The sequence below is a fragment of the Protopterus annectens genome, chromosome 3.part0 (genome assembly GCF_019279795.1).
Source record: "Protopterus annectens isolate FY-2018-M chromosome 3.part0, PAN1.0, whole genome shotgun sequence".
In the NCBI taxonomy this organism is placed as follows: domain Eukaryota; kingdom Metazoa; phylum Chordata; order Ceratodontiformes; family Protopteridae; genus Protopterus; species Protopterus annectens.
In genome coordinates, this window is record NC_056731.1 from 1755701704 (window position 1) to 1755718023 (window position 16320).

The 16320-nt window shown below is 38.7% G+C and overlaps 1 protein-coding gene across 1 annotated transcript in view; it reads left to right on the forward strand.

Annotated features, from left to right (window-relative positions):
- The window catches only part of MRPS28 (mitochondrial ribosomal protein S28), a 1287728-nt gene extending 1284640 nt beyond the window's left edge, over positions 1 to 3088 (forward strand). The window contains exon 3 of the mRNA XM_044065785.1: positions 2789 to 3088. Within this exon, the coding sequence (XP_043921720.1) occupies positions 2789 to 2942 (154 nt within the window). The 3' untranslated portion in view covers positions 2943 to 3088. The remainder of the gene's footprint in view (positions 1 to 2788) is intronic.
- Positions 3089 to 16320: the final 13232 nt, after the last annotated feature.

The following is a 16320-nucleotide window of genomic DNA, read 5'->3' on the forward strand; positions in this document are numbered from 1 at the left end:
ATCTGGACCTAGTTCCAGATCTTTTGATCCATCAGTCGGGTCAGTTTCATCGCCCCTCCCTCTCTGAACCTCACTGCTTGGTTCCTCCAGTTCCAACCTTAGCCAGGCTTCCTCAATTATCTCACTCTGTTAGAGATATATTGATAGCTTCCCATAAATCTTCCACTCGAAAGATTTATTTGAGTAAGTGGAAACGCTTCTCATATTGGGCACAAGGAAAGGACATAGATCCTTTCACCGCTTCCATCCAACTAGTCCTTGATTTTCTAGCTGAACTCTTCCATGCAGGTTCATCTCCCTCTACACTTAAAGTTCAATTGGCAGCTATTTCTAACTTTCATGTGGGTATTTCTGAATCTGCCCTAATGTCCCACAAACTCTGCAAAGCCTTTTTGAAAGGAGTTTTTCTTCTCAGACCTCCTATAAGAAATCCTCCTTCTCCTTGGGACCTAAATTTAGTTCTTGCTTCTTTGATTCTTCCCCCTTTCGAACCTGCAGCTTCTTGTTCCTTAAAATTGTTATCATGGAAAACTCTTTTTCTGGTAGCTATTACATCAGCTAGAAGAGTTTCAGAGCTTCAAGCACTCAGAGGTCGTCCTCCTTATCTTTTGTTTCATAAGGACAGAGTATCCTTACGAACTAACCCGTCCTTTTTTGCCTAAGGTGGTCTCGACATCAAATCTAAACCAAAGCATTGACCTCCCTGTCTTTTTTCCAGAGTATTCCAATAGGTCTGAACAAAAATTACACTGCCTGGATGTTCATCGTCAATTGAGGTACTACTTGGATAGAACAAAACAATTCAGAAAATCTGATCAGCTGTTTGTCTCCTATGCGGAAAGCAGAAAGGGACTTTCAGTTTCAAAGGTATCGTTATCCAGATGGCTAACATCTTTGATTTCCTGGTATATGAAATTAGACAACAAAATTCCCTAATAAACCTAAAGCCCATTCCACCAGAGCTTTGGCTACTCCTTTAGCCTTCCAAGACAGACTGCCTATTGACACCATTTGTGCAGCTGCTACTTGCGCTACTCCTCACACTTTTATTTCTCATTATAAGTTGGATTTAGCTTCTAGGCATAGAGCTAATTTTGGTTCCACTGTTCTCAGGAGTCTGTTCCGTTAGGCCACCCGGGACAAGGTGCTAGGGACGCGGTCCCATCCAGCAAGAATGAAGGCGAGATAGACAACTTAACATATAGAAGTTATGTTCTTACCATAACGTTCCATGTTAGTTGTCTTCTCGCCTTCTTCTTAAGGCCCCACCCTCCTTCCCCTGGCCTGGACAGACCTAGAGGAGTTGTGATCGTGACCTCTCTTTCTACCACCTCTTTCTTAGGCATATGCTGTTGTGCATATTTCCTGGATCAGGATGTAGGTCACCCTTCTTCTTCCTGTTGTTAGAGGTGGACTCTGTTTAGAGTTATTCTGTTACTATTATAAGCTGGGGTTAGCTTACAAACGAGATCTGAGGTAACTCTCGCCTAGCATTGTGGGATATAAGGGGAGCCTCGAGCCGGTGGAACCAACTCTCGAGCTTTTAGAGTGGCCGAGTCGGAGCCGAGGTCGGCTCCGAACCCATCCAGCAAGAAGAAGGCGAGAAGAAGACAACTAACATGGAACGTTATGGTAAGAACATAACTTCTATTTAAATAAAAACATTAAAATGAATAATTAAACATCATAAATGTGCACGTCCTAAAAAATGCACCACATAAAAAATGTACGTTAAAAAATATTGATAATAAATATTTACATTACAGTTCTGAACCATAAATTCATAAATTACAAGCAAAATATAACACATCACTAACAACTTTAAAATGATAATTAATAGTTAAATAATTATAATTTGGCCCTTCTTAATTTTAAAACACTACTCAAATTCACACTGTCATTAGATAATACCTCAGTCTTAGGGGGGAACTACTGAAAATTCCTGAAAGATGAATTGAAATGTGATGTTTTCTAGACAATGGCCTTTTTACTGCATATTCACTTCTTGCACATAGGATTGCTAAACAGTTATCATTGCTATGTGAACCACAAGTGTTGCATGAGCCATGGACATGAATAGTAGTTATGTGCAATTTTTCTGAAACTGTAAATAATGCAGAACCTGCCATGTAATCGTGGAAAACATACAACCTGTGTAATTGTCCTGTAGCGTATCTGTTTTGTCACATGTACTTGTCTCTGTATTGAATTAGATTTTGGCTGAAAAAGGTCTTTGGACCAGTCCATCCATTCAGTTAAAGTTAAAATGAATAAATAAATAAATGTTTAAAGATCTAACATAAATAAGAGCAACAGCTTATTTCATACTGACAGCATTGCATTTTCTTGTGACATTATTAGTTTTTTAGCTTGTTTATGAGTATCATAAAATAATCCGAAATAGTCACATTTGTCATAGTACTTATGAATTTTCGATCAAAAATTCCCCACTGCAACAAAATGCCTTATTTAGCCACCTCTGGGCACTGGTGCTGATAACCTTGTCAAGTCAGATTTTTTAAATATGTGGTACAATACAGACCCCATTCACGTGAGTATGGCAACTAATCATTGTATGGTGGTATGGTATCTCTAGGTGTGAATGGGTGCTGTGAAAAATTAAAATGAAAGGAAGGAGCAAGATGCACCTACTTGCACGTGTGGGGGATTAGAAAAGTTGTTTCTACTTGTATCCTTAATGATGTTTTAGCCTTGTAGGATTATTTGAAGTGTGAAGTATTGAATAACGTTTATATGTATGTGTTCTTGTTTTTCATTTTATTTTCAGAAAGTACCATAGAGGAACTAGAGTGCGTCTGAGATTGCTAGATCTGGAGCTTTCATCACGGTTCCTAGGAGCCAGCACAGACACAACACTCCTGGAGGCTGATGCAGTTTTACTGGGTGTGCTGGAAAGTAAAGACCAGAAGATAAAAGAGTAGAATCCACGTAGACCACCTAGCAGTTTTCCTGTCTTCTGCTTCTTTACTTACAACGGTCTAAAATAATTTGTAATGTTTAAAATTGATTTTTATTCGGCCGGACAGTCTAACTGTTGGTGCAAGTAAATAAAACACCTAAAGATTAACGTGATCTGTTTGATTATCTTTAAGTAAAAATGATGCTTCTCCTATCAGAATGTTAAAATGTTGATAATAGCACAATGGGCAATTACATCACATTCTGTATTTTTTCCTTGTTTCTTCAAGCTTAACCTTTGTTCTTGATGAACTGTCAACCATAATATTGAGACTGTCACGATTAGTGTCTTGTAAGATGACGAGTTATTTTCCTGATGGGCTGCATCAGCCAGACCTGCTCTGTGAGAAATACTATATAGTTATTTTTATATACAGTCAATATAAAAAGTGTACACACCCTTGTTAAAATGTCAGGTTTTTGTGGTATAAAAAATGAGATCACAGTAAATCATTTCAAAACTTTTCCCACCTTTAATGTGACCTATAACCTGTACAATTCAATTGAAAATCAAACAAATCTGTTAGGGGAAAAAAATATAAAAAATAAAAAACATACAATAAGCTGGTTGCATAAGTGTGCACACCCTTAAACTAATACTTTATTGAAGCACCTTTTGATTTAATTATAGCATTCAGTCTCCTTGAGTAGGAGTCTATCAGCATGGCACATCTTGACTTGGCAATATTTGCCTTCCTTGCAAAAGCACTCCAAATCTTTTAGATTGCAAAGGCATCTCTTGTGCACAGCCCTCTTCAGGTCACCCAACAGATTTTCTATTGGATTTAGATCTGGGCATTGGCCGGGCTATTCCAAAACTTTAATTTCCTTCTGGTGAAGTCGTTTTTTTGTTAATTTGGATGTATGTCATGTTGAAAGATGAAATTCCTCTTCATCTTCATCTTTCTAGCAGATGCCTGAAGGTTTTGGGGCAAAAGTGACTGGTATTTGGAACTGTTCATAATTCCCTCCACCTTGACTAAATCCCCAGTTCCAGCTGAAGAAAAGCAACCCCAAAGCATGATACTGTCACCACCATGCTTCACCATGGGGATGGTGTTCTTTTGGTGATGCAAAGTGTTGTTTTTGCGCCAAACGTACCTTTTGGAATTGTGGCCCAAAAATTCAACCTTGGTCTCATCAGACCATAACACATTTTCCCACATGCTTTTGGAAGACTTGATGTATTGGTTTGTAAATTTTAGCCAGGCTTGGATGTTTTTCTATGTAAGAAAAGGCTTCTGTCTTGCAACCCTACCCCATAGGCCAGACATATGGAGAACACTGTAAATTGCTGTCACGTGTAGTACATAACCAGCATTTGCCAGAAATTCCTGCAGCTCCTTCAGTGTTGCTGTAAGTTTCTTGGCAGCCTCCCTGACTAGTTTTCATCTTGTCTTTTCATCAATTTTTGAAGGATGTCCAGTTCTTTGCAACATCACTGTTGTCCCATATTTTCTCCACTTTCTGATGACTGTCTTCACTGTGTTCCATGGTATGTCCAATGCTGTGGAAATTTCTTTGTACCCTTCTCCTGACTGATACCTTTCAACAATGACATCCCTGTGATGCTTTGTAAGCACTCTGTGAACCATGGCTTTTGCTATAGCAGGCAACTGAGTAAATGTCAGAAAAATCCTACAAGGATAGCTGAACTTTATTTGGAGTTAATCAGAGTCTCTTTAATTGATGGCAGGTGTGTACCCAAGAAGACTGAATGCTGTAATTAAATCAAAAGGTGTTTCAACAAAGTATTAGTTTGAGTGTGCACACTTAGGCAACCAGCTTATTGTATATTTTTTATATTTTCCCCCAATAGATTTGTTTTTCAATTGAATTGTACAGGTTATAGGTCACACTAAAAGTGGGAAAAGTTTTGAAATGATTTATTGTGGTCTCATTTTTTTATATCACAAAAAACTAGCATTTTTACAGGGGTGTGTACACTTTTTATATCCACTGTCATTATTTGCCTATCTTCTTTGGACTCCCATTTAATTAGTTACTCAAAGACATCAGTAACTTCTGCTTCTCAGTGCAGACTGTCCAACGTAGAGTACAGTGCTTGCAAGCTGTATTACACAACTGGTCAGAAATTGTATCCATAGAACTTGTGTTATAATTTTTATTTTAGACATCTGTTAACTAGGTAAGCCCACTAGACACAAATGTCCATTTTCAGGGCAGCCTAGGAGCACTGCCTGGTGAAGTGACTTGCTCAGAGTAACATAGTAGACATATGAAGGTGGAAAGAATCAAACCTTGTATATATTTTTTCAAATATAATTTTTATTTGCATTTTCCTCCTTTTAATACAGAAAGGATTTGTAAAAAAACAACAATGTATAAAAAACAAGATACATAGAAAATCATTTCCAATCAACTTAAAAACATATGCAGGACAAAAAAACATAAGAGGTCAGTTAACAATAAACAGGACTATCTAACATTTAACACTGTTCACGTTTCATTATAGGATGCTATGTATTCAGAGGTATTTTAGGCGTAAAGATGTCTGTCATTAAAACAGTTTCATCAAAATATTATAGCCTACCTAACTTTTAAGCTGTGTCTTGTATCTTGTAAATACTTTGTACACTATATACAATTGAAGCCACCTCAAGTATACAGTATGTTTGCACTTCCTAGACCATTCCAAATTCAAGATGAGTCTAAATTGTTTAGAATTGTAGTGATGTTTTAGTCCCTGTCTATAGTCCGGTTTTGCCTTAACATTTCTACAAGTGTATTCCAATATTTCTGGTAATAAGGATAATTTTTTTTGGCTTCTTGTGATTAGTTTGCTGGGTAATATATATTTCATAGCCATTCCTTTAAATTCTTCCCATGTAGTTTTTGTACTATCAAGCCAGTTTTGGGCTATGTATGATTTCATCATTGCACACAGTGTTACTATGATGTGTTTGCTTTTGCGTGAAAAGTTGGTAGGGAATACATGTAAAATTGCAATTTCCCATGACAGGGTGGATTTAGTGTATCCCTTTTTTTCTAACTTAGCTTTTAATGAACACCACAATTTGTAAGCATTCTTACAGCTCCAAAAATATGGAGAGTATCATCTGTGCTAGCTGGTAGAGCCGGAGAACTGTAGTGATTTCCCAAACCATGTATCTTGATTACAGGAAGCAGTTTACCAGTTTAGACCCTTAATCCCTTTCTCTAAATGGATAAGATGTTCAACTGTAAATTAATTCATTTGTGGAAAAAAAACATGATTTGAATCATGTTTCCTTAGCTTGTACTTTGAATAAGTTTCATCGTTATTTAACTAAGCCGCAAGCTCTGATACCACCTCTAAAAACAGGCAGAAATTACTTTGAGAGGACTCGTAAAATATCTCATTTGCTGAGCACCTTTATGAAAATATCTACAAATACATTTTCAAGAATCATATCTTCTGGGCACACTAACATCCCCTACTTGTGGGTTAAGCAGTGCATGCTTATCTTGGTCTTTCCTTCTCCTTGCACTGTCTTGGCATCCTTACTGCTTTTGTAGCTGGAAAACATCTGTATCCGGTGCCATAAACACAAGACCTAGAAGTGCCTGTTTGATCATAGGCCTTTGCACAGCATTACTGAGGATTACTGAGCTTCGTTACTGCCAGTGATTAGCACCCAGAACCTCTGTTAACTAAAGCCTAAGGCCTTCCCAGCCGTTCATCCCCATGCAGGGATGGAACTGGAAGAAAGTTATATTAAGGGGCATCCTCAAAGCAAATTTCAGAGGATTAGTGACCCATAACTGTGAGGCATGAGGCAAGCAGACTGAAAGTAAGGGCTCTGGAGTCCATGCCTAAGGTGCATTGACTTACCTAGTCTTTAAGTCAGCTGATCTGTCAACATCCTATACCATCTTCCTGGGATCTTCCTTTTCAGATTAGTATTTTTTAACACCTTTATTGAATTATCACTAAAAGAAAATGAACCACATTAACTTGTTCCCAGTTACAAGCATTATACATTACATATATTATTTTGTATAATTATCATTGATCCAACATTACATAAATTAAGTCCTGTCTTTCCTTAAACCCCACTACTCCTCCAAAACATTATTATGCATGTATCGTTCCCACAATTTCCATTTTTTTCTATGTAATTTTCTCCTACTTGTTTCTAAAGATCCCACTTGCAGTTCTTTTATCACTCTAACAATACTCAATACTTCAAATACAGTTGGTTTAGACTGATCTACATTTTCTAGTAATTGCTTTTTGGCAGCCACTAGAATTCAACTTAACAAGGCCTTATTATGTCTAGGCAATTCAGATCCTGTATCTCAGCTCAAAATATCATTTCCTTAGTTAAACCCATTTGCTAACGCAATATTTCTGACAGAGTACCGAGTAGTGAATTTTTAAAGTCTGCCAACTCATTACAGTCTAAAAACATATGTTTCCCAGTACCTCTTTCTTCCCCATCACAAATCCAGCATTTGCCATCTACCTGAGGAAAACATTGTTTTGGCGTCTACTTGAGGTGTAAAATAACTATGCAAACACTTCCAAGCAAAAATCCTAAATCTTGTAGACTTTGTTGCATATTTGGCAACCGTCTTCCCATTCTTTCCTTATGAATTGTTTACCCAATATCTTTTCTAACCTTCTGTTATTAATTCATATAGTAATCTTGCAGTGGCTTATATGTCCTTCTAATTATCCCCTTTTAACAGCAGCCTCTGTTCTCAATTTAATGAAAAATTCTATCAAAGTAGGTCTTTCACCTAGGATTCTGCTATCCCTTTCTCTTCACCTATACTCTGATGTCAGTCCTTGATAGGGAAGACAGTCTCTAGCCTGCAGTCCAAATGTCTTCTTGGCCTGCGCCCATTGTATTACCTTTCTCTAATTATTTGCTTCCATTACCTTGGTTCCTCTGCTTGTTCTATTCAGTAAATTCCACCCCCTATTCTCTATTGCCATATTTGCAGTCAACCCTTTTGACAAAATCTCCTTTCTTCATTTTTGTGCTGGCTTAGTTCTTAGAATGCTTTCTGCCACTTTATGAATATAATATTCCGTATGACTGCTGTTACTCTCCTTAAGGATCTGCATCCAAAATCCTACTCTGTCCTTGTTTCTTGAATTTCCCCCGACTTCATCATCATCCCTTTCCACTTTGAATTAAAGCTTTCTGCTTGTGTTATGTATATGAACCTTAACTGTGTAACTCCAAAATATCTCTTTATATCAGGTAATCCTAAGCCAACTTGTTCTATTGGACGGATCAACTTATCCCACTTGACCCTTGCCCTCTTCCCCTCCCAGATACAATCTTTCAACTCTTTATTAATCACCCTACACAACTTCTCCTCTGGTTAATAAAAAATATGCCTGACCTCTATGTAAGACTAAAGGAATGGAAAGCATTTTCACTGCTTTTATTTTGCTATCCATATGTATAAACAAGAGCTTCCAGGTTCTCCGTTTTGTATTATCTTTTGCTTAATTTTGTCTTACATATCCTTAGCTGCCATGGCAGAATCCTTTTTAATCCTTACTCTTTAATATTTCATTTTATCATGTCCCAATAAATATGGGTATTGCTGAACCAATTATTGTGTGGGTACATAGCTTACAGCTGTAGCCTTTGTTTTATCTTCATTAATTTTATATCCAGAAAAGACTTGAATCTGTCTCAAAGAGTTCCACAACACTGAGAGATCCTTATCTGGTTTTATCAGGTACAAAGCAGTATTGTCTGCAAATAAAGCCAACTTTTCTCGATTATCATACCAGTTATATTCTTGGATTACTGAGTCCCTTATTCTGGTTGTCAATGTCTAAATACAGCACATGCAACAAAGCGGAAAGAGGACACCCCTGTTTGGTTCTTCCGTTCAGACACAACGTAGAGAGGAAAACTCCCACTTTAATATTTGCCTCAGATCCCTCATATATCCTCCTAATTAACCTTATTGTTATATCAGGGAATGCAAATGCTTCCATTTCCCTACTCATAAAATCCCAGCTTACTCTGTCAAATGTTTTTTCTGCATCAAGACCAATCAACAACAGCGTATTTTCTGACATTCTTCTTCCTTTTGGATCATCATTATTATACTGATGTTTTAATATGTTTGCCTCCCTTCCCCTAAACCACATCCATTCATTTCAGTTTTGGCAATATCTTTGCCATTCTTTTAGGTATTATAGACATAAACATTTTATAATCATGGTTAAAAATTGAAATGGGCCTGTATGAAGCTGGGTCTGATGAGTCTTTACTGTCCTTAGGTATTAGAACCACTACAGCTTTCTTCCAGGATGCTGATGCTTCCTAACCTTTTAAAATACTGTTAAACACAAAGTTCCAGATTTTTAGCATGTTTTTCTCTCCTAGCATCTAAACTTCCACAGGAGTACCATCTATTCCTGGAGACTTTCCTGCAGCTTGATTATATCTCACCATTTTTATCTCATCTCTTCCTATCTTAACTGTTAATTGTTGAGCCTCATCTACCTTTAACCTTAGCATGATTAAGTCTCCCACAGATATTTCTGTGTGTGCTCTTTGTTGATTTACACAATCCTATGCTTTATACATTTTTTCATTAAATTTCTAAAACATCTATAATACCACTGTAGGCTATGTTCTTAATTTTCTTGTTATAGACTCTTAAGTTTGGCAACAACCCTTTCTACTTTAAGTCATTGTGCTAAAAGTTTTGTGCTCTGGAGTTGCTGTCAAAAATTAGTTGCTTAACAGCAATCTATCTAAATTCATGCGTATTTTCCAGATACTCCTTTATTTTCTATTTAGCACTCTGCAGTTGCAACTGTTATTGTTCTGTGAGATTCCCCTTATTCTGTGATACTTTACTTTTTCAGCCTCTATAAATAATTATTGTTACTTCTTAACCACACCACTTTTTCTTTTATTTCGACCCTATTTTTAAACTCCACTTTCATTTTATCCTACTCACTACCTATAACATCTTAAGAAATTTCCATCTTCCCTAATAACTCTCGAATAATGTCAACTACCCATTCCCTAAATTCCTCTCTTTTTAACAGGTAGGTGGGGAAGTCCCATTGTCTCATTTTTATTACCCTGCATTTTTATCTTAGCTGTTATTGGTGATGATCTGAAATAATTATTGGATGTGTGTCGAAGCTTTCAATGAAATGCACATGTTCCTATGAAATATACTTTCTGTTTAGTCAAGCCTAGTTCTTGTACCTTGGGGCATAATATGCAAATTTTCTCCAAGTTCCTACTACTGAATCTACTGAATTCACATCCTCCGTACTAAATATTTTCATAAGTATCTTCAGAAATCTACCCTCTTTTGTTATAGTTTCATTTTTTAGGAACCCAGATACATCAACACTGTTGCAAATCAAGTTCCAATGCCCAAATGTAAGTAATACTCACTGCTGAAAGCTGGGTGTTTCTCCAAAAAGTTTTCTTAAGCTCCATAATAGCAGGTTTTAGGTGGAATATAAATGCATGCCTTCATAATCTTCCTCCCTTGCAAGTAGCCCCTTACTCCTCTAGCAATTAATATTATGTACATTTTCAAATAATGAAGTTTAACCCTTCTGATACGAACAGTTGCCCAAAATTGGCAGCTGCACCCACAGGCATTACCAAACCTAAAACGAATGATATCCTTCTATATCACTGTTGTAATATTCTTCACCTTGGGGATCTCCTGCCATGGATAGCCCAACATCTGACCAGTATACCAAAGCCTTTACATGTTGTATGTGGCATACATCACAAGTATGCTCCCAACACAGGACATAGGGCATAAAGGTGTGATGTACAGCTGCAGAACTTCATTGCCACCAGTCCAAACGCCATCATTGATCGTTGGTCTGAACACCATTTCCTGTGCTGATACCTAGCAATCAGATAAGTACCCCATTGGGGTCTTTTTTTCTTTCTTACTGTTGGTCTTGTTTTCTTTTGGTTACCTGGAGTTCATGTCATTCAAGAAGGGAAAATGTCAGTGTGGGAGGCAGATATGCCATAAGGATCATCACGAACCATGTCTTTTTGTTTGGGTGCTTCCCATAACCATACTTCCTGACATATTTGTAAGACATTTGTGCCTAAGACTCTTAGAAGCCTGTTGTCTTCCTTGACCATCTATCTTGAGAACCAGTGACTTAAACAGTTGTCCCAGGGCAGTATGGTGGAATCAGTTAACACCGAGATATTAATGTAAAGTAAGTAGAAGGCCAAGAAATGTCAGCCAGACTCTTTGGATGTTCGGCCTCCACTGGACATCTCCCTAGAAGCAGGTGATAGCGTTGTTGGCTGTCTGGTGTCGACTTCAGATTCCACTGGCACAACCCCGTCAGAGGGCAGAATGGATCCTTCCTTTCACATGTTCTCTGAAGCTTTCCAGATTTGCAGACGTCTGTTCTGGACATCTAGAGGGAACCACGGTTGGTTTTCTTGGATGGCCATAGAGGGTTCCACAGATTCTTGTCAGAGAAGAGGTTCCAGGTACTCTTATTAACTCTCATCAAAGGTTGGAACCTCTCGTATTTGTTAGGGCTGACATCCCTACCAAGAAAAAAACAGAAGACTAAACATTTTTCAATGTATCCTAAGGGCCTTCAGAGGGAATGGCATGAGTTTAAACAAGGCCTGTTTAATGCCTTAATCACCCTGAAACTTCCCCAAGGAGTTTCTGTACCAAATGCATCTTGGCCTTCAGTCCTGTTTAAAAGGCCTAGGGAACCTGATTCCTTGGATGAGGATTCAGAGTCTGATAATGGGTCGTTGTCTTATTCTTCTCATATGCCTTCTCCCTTGGTTTATGGCTCTGATTAAGAGGAGTCAGTTAGCTGTGAGTCTTCTTTGGAGGAGTTGTCTTTTGGGGACACTATAGCCAGAATGATTTAATAATTTAAATGGGATTCTTCTCAGCTGTTTGATATCCAAAAGAAGTATTATGAGTTGCTTCAGGTGGATATGAATTAACCTTCTGCAGCACTGCCTGCGTTGGCTGGTGTGTTAACCACCTTTATAGCTGCCTCTAAGACTCCAGATTCTCAGCCCTCTACTTCTAAGAAACCTGACAGGTTCTATATGTTTACTGAAGATTGCCAATTCCTGATTAAGTGTTCCCCTGCTGATCCTGTTGTTGTGTTGGTCTCCTTTGACAAGCCTTCTAAGCTTTTGCACCCTACCAAGCTCCTGCCTTTGGATAAGGATAGTAGGGCCATGGAGAGGATTGAAAAGAATTTCTATACTGCTGCCAGCCTTGGCCTTTAGGGCCGTTAATTGCCAGACCCACATGACCAGATATGCTCTGACCTTGATTGCCCAGGCTTGTCAGTTTATTTCTGATCTCCCTGATTCTGAAGGAAAGTCCTCTGCTCTCTCTATTTTGGGTTCTACCCCACACATGGCTCACCACTCTTTCAAGTGTAGATGTGATGCTGCCTATGCCTCTTCCAGAGCTCCTGCCTTTGGGTCTGTCAAGAGACATTATTCTTGGCTTTGTCTGCAGTTATTACCTTGAGGACATTAAGGCCAAGTTGCTGGATGCTCCTTAATAAAAGTCTCTTTGGGAATGCTGCTATGTTTAAGTCTCCAAGAAAAAGATAAAGCTTTGCAGGACCTTAAAGATATTTTTGTGTCCCCCATCTCTAAGTTCCAGGGAGCTATTCTACTAGGATTGTTTTTTTTTTTTTTTTTTTTTTGCAGACAGCCTTGTCAGGCCACTAAATGCAGGGAGGCTTGTAGGTGAGCTCCTTTTGCAAAGTCTTCTCAGGCTGCTGTGGCCCAGAAGCCTCCTTTATCTGACAAGCATTTTGCCCCCCCCCCCACACCCTTGTCCAGGTTCCCTTGTCTCTTCAGCTCTCTCTGTCTTCGAAGCTGGGAACCCATCACCTCAGATTCTTGGGTCCTGCCCATCATCCATCAGGGGAACTTCATGGTGTGGAAGTCACTCCCTTCTTTTTCATGGATTCCTCAACCTCCTGAAGAGCAACTTCATTTCTCAGAGATTCTGGGTTCCCTTGTGGGTCAGGGAACTATTCAGCATGTCAGTCCTTCCCATTTAGGGAAAGGATTTTACTCCAGAATGTTCCTGGTTACTCAAAAGGAAGGCAGTTAGAGGCCTAATCTGGATTTCTCCTTGCTCAACACCTTTCTCGAGGTTTCTTCCTTTCGGATGCTTTCTCTTCAAACTCTGTTTCCTCTATTGCTGTCCAAGGCTTTTCTGGTGTCGTGGGATCTGAAGGATGCTCACCTTCTTAGTCCTATTCACCATCTTTTAGGAAATGTTTACATTTCTCTGTTACTTCCTCTCATTTTCAAATCTCTGCTTTGCCCTTTGACCTCTCTACTGCCCAGGGGTGTTCACAAAATGCCTAGCTCAGGTGAATGCCTTTTGCAGCCTCCAAGGCATTCATATTTTTTCATTATTTAGACAATCTGTTGATTCAGGCACCTTCTGCCAGTGACCTGTTAGAATTTACCATATCTATCCTTCAAATTCTGGGGTTCACTATCAACTTTCAAAAGTCTGTCCTAACTCCTCCTTAGGATCATATATATATATATATATATATATATGGGCTACAGGACTGAGGCAGTGTTAATGTTGGCCTTTCTTCCACTTACAAAGGTTTTGTCCTCAACAGCTTACTTTTAATTTCTTCTTTCTCTGCCTGCAATTCCAGCTAGGAAATGTCTTCAGGCCCTAGCTTCTTGTATTCCAGTGCTTCCTCTTGCCAGACTGCATATGCTGAAGCTTCAGTGGTACCACAAGTCAGTTTGGTTTCAGCATTGCCTCCCTCTGGATTTTAGAGTGCCTCTCTTTCATTGTCTAAAGCAGGAATTTGAGTGGTGGATTCAGCAACTTACTCTCAACCACGGCTTGCCCTTTCAGCCTCTGGTTCCTTCTCAAGGACTGTTCACTGATGAGGAGGTTAGAAAGGAATGGGAAGAGAGATTTAATATGCAGTACACAAAGAAACAATGGGATGATATATGTATGTCTCCCAAATATGCAACAAAATCTAGATTTAGGATTTTTGTTTGGAGATGTTTACATAAATGTTTTTATACCCCAAGTAGACTCCAGAGAATTTTTCCTCCGGTAGACAGCAAATGTTGGAGGTGTGATGGGAAAAAAGATGTAATTAGAAGCATATTTTCTGATAGTGTGGTGAGATGGTGCTCTTTAAGGATTCTTTACGGGATGCACCGTTTGAGATGTTGGGTGGGCAGATTGGTGTGATGAGGGAGATGATTTTTCTGAACTATGATACAGAATTGGAATTGCCTAGACATGGTAAGGCCTTGCTATGTCTAATTGTGGTGCCTGCCAAAAAAGACATTTCTAGAAAAGGGAAATTAAAGTCTAAACCAACTATACTAGAAGTAGTGAATGTAGTAACAGAGATAAAACAACTGGAATTGAGATTTTTAGAAAAAGCTAGGAGCAAACTACATAGGAAAAAAATGGGAATTGTAGGAACAATACATACAGGGGAAGAATGAAATTTAAAAAAAAAAAGGCAGGACTTAAATGAGCTATGTAATGTTTGAAAATCATTGGGTAGATGATAAGTAATGTATAATGTTTGCAACTGGGGAATGTGTCAGTATGGTTTGTGATGTAAAATGCTTGCAACTAACATTTTGTCGATGTGGTTTGTTTTTATTTATATTAATGCGTGATTGCCTGTGTCATAAGCGATGGTTTAATTAAGATGTTTCTTGTTTTAAAAAAGGGGGGCAGTATTTGAATAATTTATGTAATGTTGCTTAAGTTATATGATACATAGCAATATATGTGAAGTATAATGTTTATGAATGTGAACTTGTTAGTACAGTTTGATTACTTTTATATAAACATAAATTTGCCGAGGTAACAAGTGATAATTCAGTAAAGGTGTTTAAAAAAAGAGCTGTTCACTGATGCTTCACACATGGGGTGGTTGGTTTTCTGTGATCATCTGAAAGTTTAGGGTCTCTGCCCCCCCCCCCCATGAGAAGTCAGACCATATCAGCATCAAAGAGATGAGAGCTCAGATTATAGTCCTTTGGGCTTTTTACCCCATGCTGTCTCCAGGCCCTCCTGAAATGTTTCAAAAACAACACCACAGTGATGTGGTATGTCAGCAAGCAGGAGGGCACAAAGTCTACCTTCTTTGCAGGCTGGCTCTTTAGGTCTAGGATCTGGCTATCAGTTATCAGCTAACTCTTCAGGCAGTGTATATTCCTTACAAGCACAATCTAGTTATAGACTCTTTGAGCAGGTCCAAGACACAGGTCCAAGAATGGATTCGTCACAGGACATGTTTTAGGACATAGTCCACCAGTGGCGTATTCCTCAGGTAGATCTTTTTCCCTCCCCTTTGAACAAGCAGTTGTCTCTTTTCTGTTCCAAAGTGCCATGCCATCTGGCATGGAAGACAGACACTTTCCTTTTCCTTGGAAGGGGATGTTTCTGTATGCTTTCCCTCCTCTTGCTTTACTTCCAAGAGACCTGCAGAAAATTCAGTTGCACTCCCTCATGCTAGTGACTTCCTTTTTGCAAAGGGCAAGATTGAATGTTCATCATACAGGGTAGAGATTCAAAGTGTAATGCACAGAGACTACAAAATTCCATTTTGTTCCCCACCCTAGTCATACTCACTTATCTTCCCCCATGGCCCACCCAGTCAGAAGAGTATGATAAAATTAAACCTGTTAAACTTTATACAAAAGAATGATTATGATAAAGAATTCTGATGAATTATGAAGAACATTCTGGTCTTACCAGAGCAGATAATGTCTGGCTACTGTTCCAGATTCTTTTAGTTCCTAAAAATATCCTGAAGTTCAGGACAGTTCTGGATCTCAGCAGTCTCAACTAGTTCATTCCAGAAGAAAAGTTCAAGGTGATGAGTGTAGTCAGTTTTACTTTCTTGTCAAGTGTAGCTTGGATGTGCTGTTGGAACATCCAGGATGCCTACCTTCAAATCAAGAATACCAAGGAGTCAAGGTGGTTCTGATCATTCCAGGTAGGGGACAGTCAGTTCTGGACCCTTCCATTCAGATCCGTATCTGCTCCCAGGGTGTTCATGAAATGCATGGATCAGATTGTAGTGAATCAGAGACAGCAAGACATCATTGTGTTTCCTTAAATGAATTCGGCCACACTGACAATCAAGAAACTCTTCTCTTCATAGTTTCTCTTCTCAGATCTCAGTCCTTAGGGAGTATGGTCAGTACTGGAACATCTCAGATACAGCCTTCTCAAATTCCCAGATTCATAGGTTACATGCTGGACATATTGATTTGCAGGGCCATTCTCCCCATAGAGATGATTCCATATATTCATAGCATGGTGACTCAATTC